The 17,851-nt window shown below is 33.3% G+C and overlaps 2 protein-coding genes across 4 annotated transcripts in view; one reads left to right on the plus strand and one right to left on the minus strand.

Annotated features, from left to right (window-relative positions):
* Window positions 1-3,067, minus strand: part of LOC106879035 (60S ribosomal protein L10a-2) — a 3,546-nt gene extending 479 nt beyond the window's left edge. The window contains exons 1-4 of the mRNA XM_014928440.2: window positions 2,912-3,067; window positions 2,490-2,645; window positions 1,183-1,331; window positions 545-717 (exon numbers count right to left, since the gene is read on the minus strand). Of these exons, the coding sequence (XP_014783926.1) occupies window positions 545-717; window positions 1,183-1,331; window positions 2,490-2,645; window positions 2,912-2,916 (483 nt within the window). The 5' untranslated portion in view covers window positions 2,917-3,067. The remainder of the gene's footprint in view (window positions 1-544; window positions 718-1,182; window positions 1,332-2,489; window positions 2,646-2,911) is intronic.
* An 842-nt stretch (window positions 3,068-3,909) lies between these two features.
* Window positions 3,910-17,851, plus strand: part of LOC106879034 (ubiquitin carboxyl-terminal hydrolase 47) — a 90,325-nt gene continuing 76,383 nt past the window's right edge. The window contains exons 1-2 of one of the 3 annotated variants that reach the window (XM_014928438.2): window positions 3,911-4,253; window positions 5,311-5,565. In XM_014928438.2, coding sequence (XP_014783924.1) covers window positions 5,527-5,565 — 39 coding nt within the window. In that variant the 5' untranslated portion in view covers window positions 3,911-4,253; window positions 5,311-5,526. Of the gene's footprint in view, window positions 4,254-5,310; window positions 5,566-15,045; window positions 15,062-17,851 lie in introns of those variants that run through there. The other 2 variants (XM_014928439.2, XM_052967394.1) reach the window with 2 other exon arrangements.

Below are 17,851 nucleotides of genomic sequence, written 5' to 3' on the forward strand. Positions count from 1 at the left end.
TTTTGCACATCCATAATCCCTGGCATAAAAAAAAAAAAAAATCCAAGGAAAGGTGAGAAACTGCATTAGCCCCAATGTGTAAATTAAATAGACATTTTATGAGAAACAAACAATATTTAATAAGGGGCCCAAATGTAACCCCTCCCCCAATTTTAAATTTTTTCATCCATTCATGTCTATTTATCCCATCCCTATCGGTTTATTCATAAAATATATTTGCCAACTAAATGTGGCGGTGTTGCTTTTAGCCCTAGGAAGGCATTCATATCTATCTTTTTTTTTTTATACACCTATCTATATGCTTATTGAATTTAAAAGCTTCAAAATGTGGTTTCATGCATATCCGGAGTCTAATAAAAAATTTCGAAAAAATCCAAAATTTTAAATGGGAGAGTGGGGAAGGGGAGTGGCGGTTAAAATTTTTTTCTTTTTGCATATTCGTAATCTGACATCTAAAACGTAGGGATATGGAAAAAAAATCCGTTGCTTTTGTAATTTTAAAACTACAGAGTAATAATGAAGTGCTTAAGAAACACAAACTCACCTTCCTCATTTGGAATTTAATAGTAGCTTTGCAATCCTCCACCTTGTTAACTATAGACTCTCCATGGGAGATTGGTGTCGGGAATTTACCAGCTTTGTTCAAACCAGGACCAAGAATTCTTGGAATTTGTTTGATGAGCGAGTCGGAAGCAAGGAAAGCATCAAATTTTTTAGCTGAAAAATGAAAAGACACTAATTAAACCTTGGGAGAGGCATTATGCCGGTAATAAACACACGCACTGGTTCAGTCCTTTATTAATTCATATAGTTTTTTGTTAATTATTTCATTGCACTCTTCAGTAACTTGTCTCTCCACTTCCACCAATCGCCCTTGCAATGAAAACCAATAAACATGCCCTTGTAATATTGACACATCAACATCTAAAACAACAAAGAACAAAACTGATATACAGCCATAACCATCTAAAAACGAAAACTTATAAGCCTTTATGCCAACTGCTACAATTCAAATGTTTACTTCACAATGTAATTCCAAGATGTTTAAGTTCCCATACAAAGGATGCCAACAATACAGATTGTTTCGTAGTGAATAGCAATATTTTTTAAGATGCATACCCTCAATCCAATAGATCGAGGTTGGTTCAGCCACCTACTCTACAAGCAATGAATAAGACATACCCAATTTTTTAACAAGTTTCTTATTCTTGTTCAGTTTCTTCAAAGCGTCGGCATCCATACATTCAATGCTGTTTGCTTTAGCTTCATCAATATGCTGCTGATCACCCAAAAGGCATACCTTCAACTTGGGTCGTGGGATATACTTCAACCTGAAACAGGAAAATATAGCATAAGTAAAACATTCCAGATTAACCGATCACATTGCATGGGCTATGATAGCCCATTGCATGAACCTCCATATCAAACTCCCTTTGAGCACTAGACCACATATGCTTGAAAACTTTTTGCCAGGTGCCACAATACTTCCAAGTGACAAACTATTTCACTTTTCCTTGAACTCTTAAACACCGACGTCCTTTGACATGTTTGCTTACCGTGTCACTTTGCTTTACATTTACTCGAGGTGTCTAAAAGATTAGTCACAGAAATCCTTTTTCACCACCGGCTTTTTTTTTCTCAACATATAGACCACATCTAGTTTTAGTCCTGTTAATTCCTTAATCCCCAACAAGTATGGAAGCACCATGTTCTTCAACCGTCACCGATTTAACCGCGGTTAAATTGGGGAATTAAAATATTGGAATGCCGATTTTTCTTTGCAGATTCGTTACCTCTGCAGTAATTCTTTCACCTATGTCAACACGTGGCGTCCCAGATGGCAAACAAGTCCCTAACAGGGCGAAAACTTCTGGAATTAAGGTCACTAATTAGCATAGCATCATCCAGCGCAACGTAATGAGGTAACGTTACGCACTTGAACAGGTGCACTTTGAGCCCTCCGCTCACTTAATTTTTCTCTCCCATCTCACAAACAAGTAAAATCTACCATAGAGATATACATCATAGAAAGCATAAAACAAATATCAGCAAGACCAGAGTTGGCAGAGACGACTCAATTTTATGCCAGCAATAAAAAAATAACGAACATGGAAACGATTAAAGCTAGATAATGCGTCTACTCACCACAAGTACAAGTTCTGCTATACAGAGCGGTGCTATTTTTAAAAAAAAAATAGGACCTCCCCATTTAAATTTAAGACCCTGGGTAAAGGTCCGTAAGGTTTAGAAAAACCCAACTACCTAATAAGTGACTTATAGGAGGCGATATAACGACTTAAAAAAAAAAATTGACATGGTGGTGGACATATGAAGGATTTTGCTAGCCTATACATTTTATCATACACATCACATATATATAGGCTAGCAATTTTTCTAAGAAATCAAAAAGGATAACTAAACTGTCGTATTGCCTGCCTCCTAGGAGTCTCTTTTATAGGTCGAATAAATAAAAAGATTGCTGTCCGTACTTTACTGTACCAGAAAACCTCTTATCTTTTTGAGGATCGTAGTTCTTCAGGGCGATTTGTAGATCTACGGATTCGGTAAACCGCCTCTTCTTTCTCTTAGAGAAGGCGAGCATCGCCGCAATAGCTTCCTGCAAAGTATCCTTCGTAATTTTACTACTGTAAAATAAAATAAAATATATACGTTCAGGTAGCTGTATCATTAATCCTACGTAATATGAACACAAAACTACGACAAATCAAAACGAGAAAATGAATTATGTTTAAGTTAAATTATGAAATATAGAAAATAAATTTTTATAATAAATATATATATATCTAAATTAAGAATAGATATATGAAAACTAAGCAATGAGAATTATAAAAAAATTAAGTATTTTTTAAACAAGATGCATGAAATTGGTAGAAGCGATAAATTAACGAACCTCATGGTGATAAGATGTAGTATCGGAAAGACTGATTTATGGTAAGACCGACGCAATGATGACTTCCTGTATTTTCGACAAAACTCGGTAAATTCCGGAAGCCGAGAATTATTGAATTCTCTAGAAATTTCTCATTTTGTTTACTTCATTCAATCTCGCATTAATTGGCGTGTTTTGCAATTAGTTTTCCTGATTGTAGTTATAGAGGGATTTCTAATGGGTGTTTGTTATATATATTTATATTTTTTTTACTTATAACAAAGGCGTGATGTAATTTCAAGAAAGTATTTCTTATATCTCGAGAAAATTTAAGTAATTTATGCAATTTAAAAAATAAATTCTGATATGTATATAATTTATAACTTATTGATACGAGTTACAAGTAAATAAGATAGACAGGATTTTGGTTTAATTTTTTAAATTTTGTATTGTTTAAATTAACGAAATTGTTTATTAACTTTGTACATGTAGTTACGTCCCTTTACCTTTTGAGTTCGAATCCCCCTGAATTAAGACTTTACTTTACGCTCTACAGGGGTCAGCAAAAAAAAAATGTGGCGATTAATTTCGAACCCCACTAAAAATTCGGGTTTTGTGCCAGTGCTAAAACTTATTTGCGTGATCGAGTGGCAGGATTAGTTGAGCACCGGACAATGATTTGCGGTATTTAGTTATGTGGCCTGCCGTTTTAAATCCCTAAACTCTGCCGGAGTCGAGTTTTCATTATCGTATTTAGCAGTCGATTTGAAATTCTATTAGTCTGGTACTTGGATCGGTAAAATCTGACTGCCCTCGCACTCAAATATATAACCTTGTGTCTATTACTGTATACTACTTTTATCGTCATTGAATGTATGAGCATAAAGCAGGAACTCATTTTTAATAATCTAAAATTTTACGTAAACCACATGTCATTTTCATTAATTATACAAATTGAATTTTTTCTGCAAATAATCAGTTTTTGTTACAGAATTAAATTATTTTGAAAATAATTTCTCGATTCATTTTTTCAAATTAATTTCCATTCATTTTTATCGAAAACAAAATTAAGGTTTTATTAATTATATAGAAAAAGGTCGCAGATATATGTAAAACATCCTCAAATGTCACTTCCGTATGTGTAATTGTGTGTACACATAAGTGTGTGTGTATACATAAGTGTGTGTATGTGTATCCACCACGAGATCTCGTAATTTATCGTTCACTGCATTAGCAGTAGAGTTGATCAGGGACTTAAATACTACTAAAATACCATGATACCTCTGCAAATTTGTCTTCAAACCTGTTTATTCGGGGGCGTTAATTTGCCCCTTACGTTCAAAATCTGTAAAATTGATCGAAGGTAGGAAACCTAGAATCTTTAACAGCTGACATTTCCAGCTGCATGTTACTTCAACCATGCTGCTATTTGGTAGTTTGTTAACCAGCGACTTTGTTGTTATTGCTTCTGCCTGTTCGTCCCTACAGCTCTTGCCCTCTCCGGAGCCACGGCTTCTGTCTTCTCTTTCTTTGAGTCTCCACCACCACTCATTTACTTCAATAACATCTTCCGAATATAAAGCAAACACTTTCTTTGATATTTCTTTGTCTTCGTGTGGTCACAGAAACAACAATTTGGTTGTATTACGTCTCTTAGAATAGTTTTCTCTGCTTTCATCTTAACGTTTCTTAGTAATTTAGGTACCTCCGACGACGCTAGACGATGCTCCGATGTTCCTTCGTAAATGTTGGCGAGAGAATTCATAAAATATATTGCTCACTAATCAAAACAAACCATTGCCCAAAACTGATACTCCTTATGTAAAATTGAATTTATATATTCCGTAATTGTTGTTGATTTTCTACCTTTATCGTTACTAATCGTGACTATATCTTTATCATGTTATCTTGTCCTATAATTCTACGAAAAGCGCTTTCATCCTTCAGTAAATAAACTTTGAATTCTGTTCGACAAAAAAGACAAAAAAGAAAAATTGAAAAAAATGTAATTTGGAGCCTTTTCATTTTCTAAAATTCCTGTGTAATTTAGTTTTCATTATATCCTGAATTATTAAATTGATAATCATTCTGCTGTCTTATCCCCATCCCTTTTCTTTGTAATTTACCCCCACAAATTACGTTTTTGTTCATTCTGTTACTATCGATTTTCCAATTTACCCTCATCTTTATATCATTTGTGTTATATTTACTGTTTCTTCCTAATTCTCCATGAATATGTAGTAGATTGTGCCATTCTTGGTAAACTTATCCTGGTTGTGTAGTCGAGTGTAATAACGTCACTTGTAGCTAGCTACTGGTTTATTTGCCCAACATGTAATTACGAAAATTAAAATATGAAAATTCTAGGGGGGAAAAAAAAATTGCTATTGTTGTCAAATTTCTTCTTTTATAATTCTTAGAGACATGGAAAGATCTATTTTCATCAACTGCATACATTCTGTAAATTGTTTTACTAAAATATAACTATATTAAAAAGAAAGTGAAACAATATTGTGTAAGCATCAAACTAAAATAATACTCATCAGAAAGCAATTACATTCGATAAGCAACCACCCGATTACAGTGGTTTTACAAGTACAACTAAACGGGGAGACTAAACCTGGTACTAAACAACTATGGTGACTGGAGACAACAGGCAGCTCCTTCCAGCTGACGTGAGTTTATTTTCTGTTTTGTTTTCATTCTTTACTCTTTCTAGTTAATTCTTTTACTGTTTTTTTCCTATTAATTGTCAATATGGCGATATCTTATTTGACATTCTTTAGAATTGTCTAATTCTATGAAATTATTATTTTTAATGAATTGGAAATTATACCCATTATAATGCAAGAAATATGTAAATATAAAACAGATATTCACATGCATGTGCGTAAAGTTGTAGGTTTTCTTGTGTTTTTGCTCTGAGCTCTATTAACCTACGTATCAAGCTGAAATGTCAATAATCGTGTTTATTTATTTATTACTTAACTGACAATGGCATTGCATTTTATTCAGACCGCAACCATTCTTTTTGTATTTTATCGGTATCTTACCTATATTAAACTTAGTGTTTTCTTAAAAAACACAAAAACAGCCCCTTATTCTGAATATATTGTTGACAGTTCTCTTCCATTCACATGTGGTCATATATTTTACGACATTTTAAACTCTTAAGATCATACTCAAATCATAATTGTTACTGCACTCTATCTCTTGACCTATTAGTTTTCTCATATTACAGTTGCTGTTATTGCAAAGTTAATACTAACATGGCTGTGACTAGATTTCATTATATATATATATATATATATATATATATATATATATATGTATGTATGTATATATAGGTGTGTGTGTATGTATTAGTTTCAGTTCTTATAGTCTTTATTCCACCCCTCTTTTATATCGCAAACCTTTACGTCAATATCTGCGAAAATTTATGATGATCATCTTTATTGCCATAAATGGATGCATTCGTTTTAGTAATTTTTAAAAATGTATAAATACATTCATTTTGGTACGTATCTTTGGTTAAGCGCCTAGTACAAAATTGTCTGGTTAGAAAAACGCTTATATTATTCGATTTTATTCGTTTGTAATACTTTAATTTCAGTGGTAATATAGTTCCTGTTTTTTTTTTTTCATTTTATTTTGTTATCTAAGGCTTTTCATTAGGCCAGAACAAGCAGTATATTTTTGGTTGATGATATTTTAGTCAGCCGACTTTATGGCTATTTCTGTTTTAGAGAAAGTTCTAAGACCTACGAATTCAGCTTGATATGATGCAATGCGTATTTGGAGAGGAGTTGGCTAAGTCTGCAAATACGTAAAAAATCACGTCTTGGTTCAGGAGTTTCGTGGTCTCCTAGCAACAACACAAAGTACTCTTTTTTATACTTACTAAAGTGAACTTGTACACAATTATTGTGGCACTGTACAGATTTATTTTCATCAATTTATGCTATTTAAATTTTTAAATAATTAAAATTTTTATGTATTTCATTTATTCTGTTGGAATGTATACTTAGTTTATTAATCTAGTACAACAAACGAAACGTCTGGAGAGGATAGAATTATTTTTAGCATGAGCTGGATTATGATATTTTGTTGTGTCTGGGAAGAGTCATACAGTCTTAATGCCATATTAACACACCGGTTCGATTTCCACTCAATGAAAACATCCATTGACAAGGTTGCAAAAGCAACGAAAATTTTTGAAGAAAAAATATAGGTAATAAATGAGTGGAAATCGAACCGGTGAATGTGTTCGATAATGGCATTAAGGCAGTATGGCTCTCCCCAGACACAACAAAATTTGCTTCAGCACACGAATTCACATAAAGAACTTGCAAACCAGATACAAAAACGAAGTGGATTATGATATTTTCCTTATCAATTGAAAACTTTATACTGTTTTACTGAACTGCCAAATATCTACAATAACTATAATATATTCGAGAAAAATTAACATGAAACAGTAAAAATAATCTAAATGGCAAATTGTTTTTAAAATTTAGTCAGCAAATTTTGGTTTTCAGTTAAGATCTCAGATTCTAGCTTTCAAATTCAAGCTCTATAAGTTGATTGTCCAGTATTCAATCCAGTTGATCAGGTTAATCTGGTACACACTCAGCTATTCACATGAAATATTAGACTATGTATTGGTTGTTCTTTATAATGTTAACTGTTATAGAGTATGTAATATATATTTTACAGCAAAGATATACTTTATTTCTAATGGGATAAGAAACAACTAATGTTTAACCCTTTTGTTACCATATTTTTGTTTAGATGCTCTGTGTTTCTTTCAATTGATTTTAAATATAACAAAGAATTTAGCAAAATAATTTAGTTATCATTAAGCTAGTGTTAGGAACATAAATTGTGACTAAGGTTTGGTGGAAGATTTTAATTCAGAACTTTTGAAAACAAGATGTACTACAAATCCAGGGGTGGTTTCAGGTGGGTTGGTATTAAAAGGTTTAAACCTGTCTGCTTCTCTTAACTAGATGATAACTGTTACCTTAGTTTTCAAGTGATACCAAGTTATATGGTCTTGAGTTTTGAATCTGATTGAGTTCCATTATTTTAAATCTCAACGAGGTATATCATCATCATCATCATCATCGTTTAACGTCCGCTTTCCATGCTAGCATGGGTTGGACGATTTGACTGAGGACTGGTGAAACCAGATGGCAACACCAGGCTCCAATCTAATTTGGCATCCAAGCAAGCATAATCCGATGATAATTATGATATATGTAATAAAAAAAAACTATACTTAGTAACATATTGCTTCTTTTAGTTTCAAATATTAGTGCTTTATCATGCAAAATGTCTAATTCTTTTTTTGTATGATGTAGGTCTCTTCTGTGCAGATGCCTTTGTTCTCATTACAGAACCAATTTCTGAGGGGCAGGGCAATCTTTTTTGTCCAGTAGCTTGAAGAAAACAGATGTTTGATATCTTGAAAGGGAATAGGTCAGCAATTGATATATGTACAAGCTCTACTGCAATCAATAAATATGAAAGAGTTGTAGTGGAATTTCAGGTAGACTCAGTAAATTGACATTTAAGTACACCAAATGCCTTGATCAGTTAGTAGTATTAGCTAACCATGTACTGAAAACCATTGGCTACAATAATGGGTCAAGTCTGTTAACTAGGTGATATAATACAACATGAAAGAATAATAACTGGATGAATTTTCAAGATCTATTTCTTCAAATTCCAAGTAATTAGATACAACCTGAGAGAATTTTTACAGTTGGATTTGATAATAACAACTAAAGAGATACTAATTATCTCATCTAAACCATAAAAAATTATGCAAACTTAATTATATGTCTTGCTTAAAGAAGAAATATTATGTAATCAGTATACTTAGTCTTATAATTTCCTAATTATACTAATTATTTTTGACTGGATAAATTAATAACCTTCTTGACTTCTGTATTATTAGATTTTGGGATTGAAATATTTTCTAACACACATTCATTCTAGTAATGGAAGGAAAGTTTCCTTTTCAACCAAGTTAAATATTTATGTTGAACTAATGGTCTATTTCATTTTTGGATTTGGTTTGCAAGATTCTTTATGTGAGTTCATGTGTTGAAGCATATTCTGTTGTGTCTGGGGAGAGTCATTTTCTTTTTCTGCCTTATGATTTAACACACTCACCAGTAAAATTTCCACTTATTCCTTATTTTTATTTTCCTAAAATTTTCATTGCATCTTACAACCTTTTCAATAGCCTTGACTCTCAAGACTATTGAAAAGGTTGCAAGATGCAACGATAAGTTTAGGAAAATAAAAATAAGGAATAAGTGGAAATTTTACCGGTGCGTGTGTTAAATCATAAGGCACAAAAAGAAAATGACTCTCCCCAGACACAACAGAATAATGGTATATTTTTCCAGGCTAAATAGTTTCTCACATCTAATAAAATCCTCTCCATCATAGATATTTCACCAAACTATCAGTTACTGTTAATAGATGTGTATTTTCAGAACTAAAGTGATGTACAAGGTATTTTGTATTTCAAGCTTTAATTGAATATGAAGAGCATTTATCAAAATGTATCCCATTGTACCAGAAGCTCAATTCCATGCTTATACTATTTGGCTGGCTTAGAGGCCAAAAAATTTCCTGCACACATTTTCAACCACATCCACATTGTCGAACTTCTGTCCATGCAAGAAATGAGCTCAGAAAAGGTGGAAATCTAAAGTCTAGACTGTATGTAGGGTGGGGCAACACTCCCAACCCATCAATTTCCTCAAGTTTGAGCTTGGTCACGTTGGCAGTGTGTGCTGGGACATAGTCATGCTGTAAGAGTGCATACCTTCAACTGACCAATGGCGAGTAACAAGCTTACACTCCTTTGAAATTCCACCAAACACACAATATGATTTCCTGTTCGAACTGACCCTGTTTGACAAGTTCTGAAGTCTGGCTGGAATGAAACCGTTGATTTCTCTTAGGATTATGAAAATACATTCATTTTTCATCCTCAGTTACAATTTGATGCCAAAAATGGGCATCTCTAGGATTTGCCAGCAGTTGTTTGAAAATGTTCACACATTGTTGAGCCTGGTCATAGGTCAGTTGGTGATTAGCTTCTCGTCAGCCTCATGGAAATGTCGATTGATGGTGTTTTGTGAAGGACCAAGTTCTGCCAATAATGTATGAATGCTTGTGCTTGGCTGATGTTCAGCCATTTCAAGCAAGGTCTCATCATCCTCAGAAGGTTTCTCTGACCTTGACTTGTCTTTGAGGCTGTGGTCACTTTCCTTGAAATGTCTGAACTAGTTTTGTGCCACACATTCATTGACAGTTCCTGGGCCTTCCACATAAATAATTTCTTTTGCCAATGCCCTTGCACTAATTCTTTTTTTCCATAAGCAGTGTAAAATGGCACTAATTGCAATTTTTTTCACCACTTATCAAAGCTTTAAAATACTGAAGAAACAATCAATGTTTCTTATATTTGAAAATAAAGAGTAAATAATTCAGCATCAATTGGATAACAAGTATCAAATTAATGATATAACATGGAAATACAAGTTACCAAAAATCATCAGTGAAACCTTAAAAACTTTTGACTCAACCTGGTATGTATTTGTGTCCGATCTTTGCAACATTGACTGAGAGCTTGCTAAGAAATATATTAGTTCAGTTTTCAAAAAGAAAGCACTATTATTTCCAGGTAGAAGGCTTCTATTTCTATTTACTGCTATATTTATGTAATTATACGAACAACGTTTTTTTTTCACATTATTTTGTGATTTCATGATAAACCTGAATGTTTCTTAAAGGTTAAAAGTTGTATTGAACTTGTTCTTCATCAAAGCTGGCAGGTTTTTCCTTTTATAGCTTTTTTTTTTTCCATATTTTTGATGAGCTTTTCCTTGTTGAAGAAAGGATTTGACATTTTCTTGATCTTGATAGTTAATTGTAAATGTGTAAGTTACCAGTTGTTGCCATGGCACTAGGTTAGTACTTTGCTTTTGTAATCACAGTCGATGCTTAGTTTAATTTTGAGGGTTAGTATTTATTTTCAGTGAGATTAAACCATTTTTTATTTTTTCATACAGTTACACTACTTGTACATCTGTAGTTTTATTGATACCTCTATAGCAATAAATACTAGGAGATTTGAACATTAAAAGTTATCATAGTCCAGTGATTCCCAGTTTTATCTATAGCCCACATCCTAAGAAAATATTTAATTGATTTTCACACTCCTACAAAAATTGTCACATTTGAAAATGAGATTGTTAATTTTCCTAATAGCTGATACATTTTTTAAACTGAACAACATAAATTTCTTTGGATGAACTAACCGAACTGAGAAAAATATCTTTTGGTTGACTACATAAAACGCATATGTAAACTAAGCAATTAGAAAAAGCTTTTAGTAGTGAAGGTAGTCACAATTGTCTACATAAAATTCAATGAAGCTACTTTGTTGTTGCTTCCCATTCATGACTTTATCAAAACTTGAGACTTCCTTGTTGGTTGTGGTCTACAGGTCTGTTTGTGGATTCTAAGATTTTGTCTTGATTGACAAAAGAAAACTGAATATAGATTCATACAAGTATGTCGTTCCATATAGAATGAGGACAAAGGTTTTGGTTAAATAAATCTGCATGTATTGAGTAATGGAGTTCTTAGTTGCTGACAGAATTTCAAGTTATCTATAATATAATAGGATGAAATGTTTCCAGTTCATTCTACTGATTACCTGGTTTATCCCTTTTCACTTTTATTAGCCTTTCAGTTCAACTTTCTGACTGCTCTGTCAGTTTTTGTAAACATTTATATCCAAATTTGTATGACATTGCTATCAGCTGTATTGAACAAACCAGGGAAGAAGGATGTCATGTAACTGATAAAATTTTGAGTTTTTTGAAGGAAGTTCTGTATATGTATTGTTTCCATTTATTTTGCAGTGTGGTAGGAAGTCTCAGAGATTATTGCACATTTCAATTAATCAATGATGAAGGCTTTCCTTTTGTTGATTTCAGTTTTAACAGTTTCTTCCTGTTTGCTATTATATACTTTGTCAGTATTTGAAACACTTAGTGCTGATATAAAATGAAGGGCAACAAATAGACACCTTTACATTTATTCTTTATTTTCCACAAAGGATTCAATATTTGTCCTGTCTTAAACTTTCCACTGTCAGTTTTGTCTGATGCTAACAGAATCTCTCTGCAGACATCAACTTTCAATATGAAGTTTTTTGGAATTGTCCTGTAGTGATGTCATAGCCTAAACGCTTTAGCATTCAGATTTTTCTGTCAACTGTAATGCTTATTCATTTATACTGTTTTGAATTAATTATGCATTATTTTGTAGCTTTGAGAGTTTGAGGATATGATAATCTGTTTTTAGAATGATTTTCTAGAGTAAGTGTGAGAGGCCAGATTTGACCAGTTTGAGCATAAAACAAGTAGAATATTTTGGCCAGATATTGCTAGTTTAAATGCTAAAAGGTTAAAATGTTAACATAGATTATATATGCATAAACTTAATTTTTGGGAAAAGGAACACTCAGTAACTTCTTGCATTCCAAACAGTTCCTGACACTCTACAGTGCTTTACAATTGAGTATTGTTCTTGTACTCATGATGGTAAACTAGTTTTGATAATTCAGATCTTGTACTGCATTCACAAGGTTATCTATCATTTATCTTACTGACTTTGTAAATGAATCAAATATTTACTGTACGCTGTTGCTCTTAAAAATTATTACTACATACACAGCTCAACACTTTGTGCTACCTGTTCTGTGTTTAAGTGCTAAATTTAATTTTTTTTTGAGAACTACTTCATTATTAACCCTTTAGCATTATTCTGTCAAAAGTAATGCTTTTTTATTCACATTGTTTTGAATTAATCATTCATTTTCTTGTAGCTTTGAGATTTTGATGAAGTAACTTAATTTTTTAGAATGAGATTGTAGGGTTGGTGTAAGAAACCAGACCTGGCCAGTTTGAACATCAAACAGGTAGAATATTTTGGCTGGATATGGCTGGTTTAAATGCTAAAGGGTTAAACTTCATACTATTACAAATCTCCAATGTATGTATTAACACAGGCATTTCTTTGTCTTCAACTTTCATTAACATTAACAAATACTTCAAAAATTTTCAGTGTATATCAAATACATATACAGGCACAAATGTGGCTATGTGGTTAAGAAATTTGCTTCCCAACACTGTAATCCTGGTTTCAGACCCACTATGTGACTCTTTGGATAAGTATCTTCTACTAAAATACTGGGTCAATCAAAGCCTTGTGAGTGGATTTGGTAGATGGAAACTGAAAGAAGCCCATTGTATAATAAATATGTGTGTATGTGCATGTGTTTGAGTGTACCCTTGTCTAGACATAATTTGAGAGTTATAAATGAACATCATTGTCATACAAGTGAGACTGTTCATTTTCCCCTGTAAATAATGTCTGTCCACAGGGGAATATAAATGCATGGACACAGGTGTTGGTTGGCAAGAGGAAAGGCATCCAACTGCAGAAAATCTGACTCATGCAAGCATCAAAAAGTGGACATTAAATGATAATAATGATATATATATATATATTGCTTATGAGCCTTTCAATCATTTCATAACTTACTCTCTTTTAAAATCGGTTTTGAAAGAAAATTGTCTTTGTCAGCAGAAGTAACAACCACTTGTTTCTCATTAATTATTGATATAAAAACCAAACTTCTATTCTAATTATGTCTTTATAAATACAGTCCATTTTCATATCACAATGCAGAGTATTGTGTTCTAAGAAAACCAGGAATTTGGACGACACTGTACTGTGCAGTAGACTGATAATATATTTGTATATTGGATGCTGATTTCATCTTAACTCGGTAGAGCTTTGTCAATGTGAAAGATGTTTTGCTCAAGAAACTTATTTCAGTTTCGTTATGAAATAGTATTTCTGTGAAAGAATACAAAATCAAATGGAGTTGTATTGTTTCACAGACAACAGTGTCATTTGCTTCTAAAGTGGTAAGGTTTTTTTTTTTAAATGTTTAAGTGTCTGTGGAAAATAATTTTCTTTAGAAATATCTTTTATATTTCCAGGATGTTAAGTTTTTAAAATCTGCAGATCACTTTATCATGTTTATGCTTGTATTGTTTGACATCATCATATGTCTGTTTTCCATGGGTCAGATGGTTTGACAGGACCTGAACCATGTTCCATTGTCTGTTTCAGCATGGTTTCTGCAGTTGGATGCCACTTCTAATCCCAATCCCATTACAGAGTGTACTGGGTGCTTTTTTTTAATGTGGCCCCAACAAATTGTAATGGGTCTTCATTTAGTGGCAAGTAATATTATATTAATGACTCACTGTAGCAATATTTGTTGGGTATGTAGTGATATCTTGAGCCAAGTTTTTTTTTTTTTTATATATAACCTTGAGTTGTCCCATCCATGCCTTGTGAATGAAACTGTATGGCTGTCCATCAGCTGGACTGTACCTGTAGTTCAAGGCCTTGTCTTGCTGATTCTGCTTGAGAATTATATTGAAGATATACATGCCTGTGGAATATTCAGTCACTTACTAATTCAATCAGCCTGGTAGTTCAGTTGATCAAACAACTGATAACATACAGTCTGACGAGAGCGATTATATAAACTGTTTATAAAACACTTAAAAAATTTTTAAAGAATTTTTTCTTTAGAAAGAAGTTAGAAATCATTGAAATATTGTTTACATTATTAAACTTGAGCCACTGCTGGTTTTAATTATCACTTCTATTCAGGTGTATGTTAAGATTCTTTGATTCTATTATATATCGCTCTATTTATCTGATTATAGAAGCAGTGACTTGAGGTTTAAAATAATCTCCATATAGATTTTACTTTTGTTCTTTTATGTTGTGTTGTTTTATCAAATTGTTTTGGTGTCAGATAAAACATATACGAGTAGTGCATTGGCTTGTCTAGTAAAGCTTTCATGTCTTATTATAAAGTTGGTAACATTGCTGTTTAATTGTCTTATTTTTTTTTTATTTGATATTGCAATTAGTGAACAATAACATCATTGATTACAGGTTTCCAATGGGTTAGTTACTGGTTCACTGTTTGTCTGATGGCGAGAGATACAAGGGTTGTCTAACTCAGCAAAACAAAACTCACACAGGGTAATTTTCTTTGAAAGCACCTGTTTTTCAGGTTTCCTCACCAATGTTTACACCTTTTGACCAAAAATACATATTTGGATGTCCATATTGATATGTGTGCCCCAATATATATTTTTGTCATTAGATTATTCTTTGTTTGCATTGAGTTCCTTCACATCTAACACATGGAAATGGATACTGTGGTATATGTTTTGAATGATATTAATATACACCCCAACACATGCACACATTTGTGACAGGTTTCTACAGTGTTTCCTTGTACAGAATGTCACGTTTAAAATGTTGGTCAACCTTCAACCATGTGATTGTAAAGTGAACTTCTTAGCCACATAGCTATTAATCATTCACCAAATGGAAAAACTTATCTAGTTGGTTAACTTATTGTTGACACAGATTTTGAGATGATTGTTCTATGTTGTCTGGATTGTACCTTCATGATCATTTTGACGTCTCTTTCTATCCTGTCATGGGATGAATGCATATAATAATTTTTCTTGGTCTTTCATCATCTCTTCTATGAAGAGATCTAAGATTATCACTTCTTCCTAAGTCTTCCTTTGCACTTCTTTTTTCATTGTCCATTCACATTACATGTTCATAAGTGTAATTGGCTTGTTTGAACACATTAGCTGATGTCTGTAATGCCTAGCAACTCTGATCTCACTTCTGTTTTCTCTTTCTCATGCAGTTCACTAGATGATGCTCATTTAGCCTCTTTCAGTCCTCCACTGATTAGCAACAATCAATGCTCAGGTCCTGTTGCTATCAGCATCATGTTTCATAGATATGCTCCACATCATCTTTCACATCATCATTCATTGTTTTCATTTACTGTTTGCTTTTCATGCTGGCTTGGGTGGAACAGTTTGATAGGAGCTGGCAAGGCCAGGAGCTGCATCAGGTTCCATTGTTTGTTTTGGCATGGTCTTTAAAGCAGGATGCCCTTCCTCATGCCAATCACTATACAGTGTACTGGGTGCTTTTTCTGTGGCACCTACACAGAGAGACAAATTCTTTGTTGCCATTTGAGGTAACTGCTTTCTAAACATACACTATTTTCTTACTCTAACAGCTATCCTTTTCATTATAATCATCTCCAGAAGTAATTAGACCACTTTTAACTCCATCTATTGATCCATCTTAAATTTCATGGTCTTCATTGGTGCTCTTACTTTTAAATACTATTGTACATATAATATATTAGTTCTTTGAAGGTATGCCACTGATTTTAGACCACGCTTTGCATAGTCATTTTTTACCATGACTATGCAGTATCAATGCCTACCTATTCCTTTCCTACATGTTAGGCAAAATCAGTTTCTTGATGACTCCAAAAGTTTTGTACTTTTCAATGAATAGTTCTGCAGCTCAATCTATCTATTTTGCATTGAGAACCATGTCGTCATCTTATGAAAATTTTGAATGACAAACAATCCTGATCTCTTGTTACCATCCCAAGGAATATAATGAAGAGGAAGCTGAGGGAAAAGACAAGGAAGTATTAGTTCAGTAAGATCTGTACTGAACTAACTGCTAACCCTAACATTGTTTACATCACCCTGGTAATAATGGCTTACACTATCTTACAAGTCTATCTACACTAGAACTACAATTTGGAGGGCTCTGTCAAAAGTGTTCTCAAGATTGACAAATGCAAAGTTGTTGTTCTCAAGAACTTCTTTTGCAATTATCTCATTAAAATCTAGCATGTTTTGAAATTTGAATTGTATCTTATCTAAGCTAACCATATCCTGTACTAACTTTGCTAAAACTCTCTCAGCTACTACCAAAATTTGTTGATCTGTTTGAGCTTTCTGTATTTTCACCCTTCTTCTTTACATTGCTTTTGCCCTTAAGATTTTTTTTCTAAGTTTAGTCTGGAGGAAAAATCTGTTTCCATGTCCATTACAAGTCTTTGGCGACCAACACTGTTTACATACCACTTGATGGATACCAAGAGAATGAGAGAAAAAGAAACATGGAAAAGAATTTCAGAGGGTTGACGTTCTGATAGGAAAAGAGTGGGAATTGTGTTTAGTGCAGAGCCTAGGATACATTATACAGGTGACAAGAGGAAGGGAGGTGAATGAGTTGGGAGTATCTGGGTGGAGGCAGTATGTGACCAGTTAAATTTGAGAAGAGGTTGTCATGATCATAGATGTACTGTTGCCAGGTATAAATGTGCTGTCACCTCTGTCAAAGACAGGTGGTAACACTCTGCAGCTGGAGTATGTTTGTAAATAACTTCCCACTAATCAATCAAGTGGCCTTTTTATGTCTAGCAACAACATTCTATTGTTGGTCTTAGCTGAACTTTGTAGAGAGTAGTTGGAGGATGAGGTATGTTCTGTCTCTGAAGAAGGCCAAGCTTTGTGATACAGTTTTAGCTACATTGATGCACCTGAATATGAAGTATAGCATTTGTGGCAACTTTGAGGGTTTTGGTTGTGTGCTGTTTAGATTTATGAGTGGGATTGGATACTCTTTTCTTGATGTCTGGTGATTGCATCTTTGTGCTGTTGAATGAGACATGATTCCATTGAAAGATGTTTTTAAGGCTTCTGTTCATGGAGCTGATGAAAATGCGGTGTGAGGTATGTGGGTAGCCTGTAGATGACACTTAGGTGAGGCAGACTACAGGGAAGTAAAGGGTGGCATTATCTGTGCACATGATGGAAGTAGCAGGAGGAAGAGATTTCCCAGTGTGGGAAAACCAGTTGACAGAATGGCACAAATTGATTAGAAATCATTGATTTAAAAGGCAAGAGACAGGTGAAGTTGATAGATAGA

This window comes from Octopus bimaculoides, chromosome 1, assembly GCF_001194135.2.
Source record: "Octopus bimaculoides isolate UCB-OBI-ISO-001 chromosome 1, ASM119413v2, whole genome shotgun sequence".
Taxonomy (NCBI): Eukaryota; Metazoa; Mollusca; class Cephalopoda; order Octopoda; family Octopodidae; genus Octopus; species Octopus bimaculoides.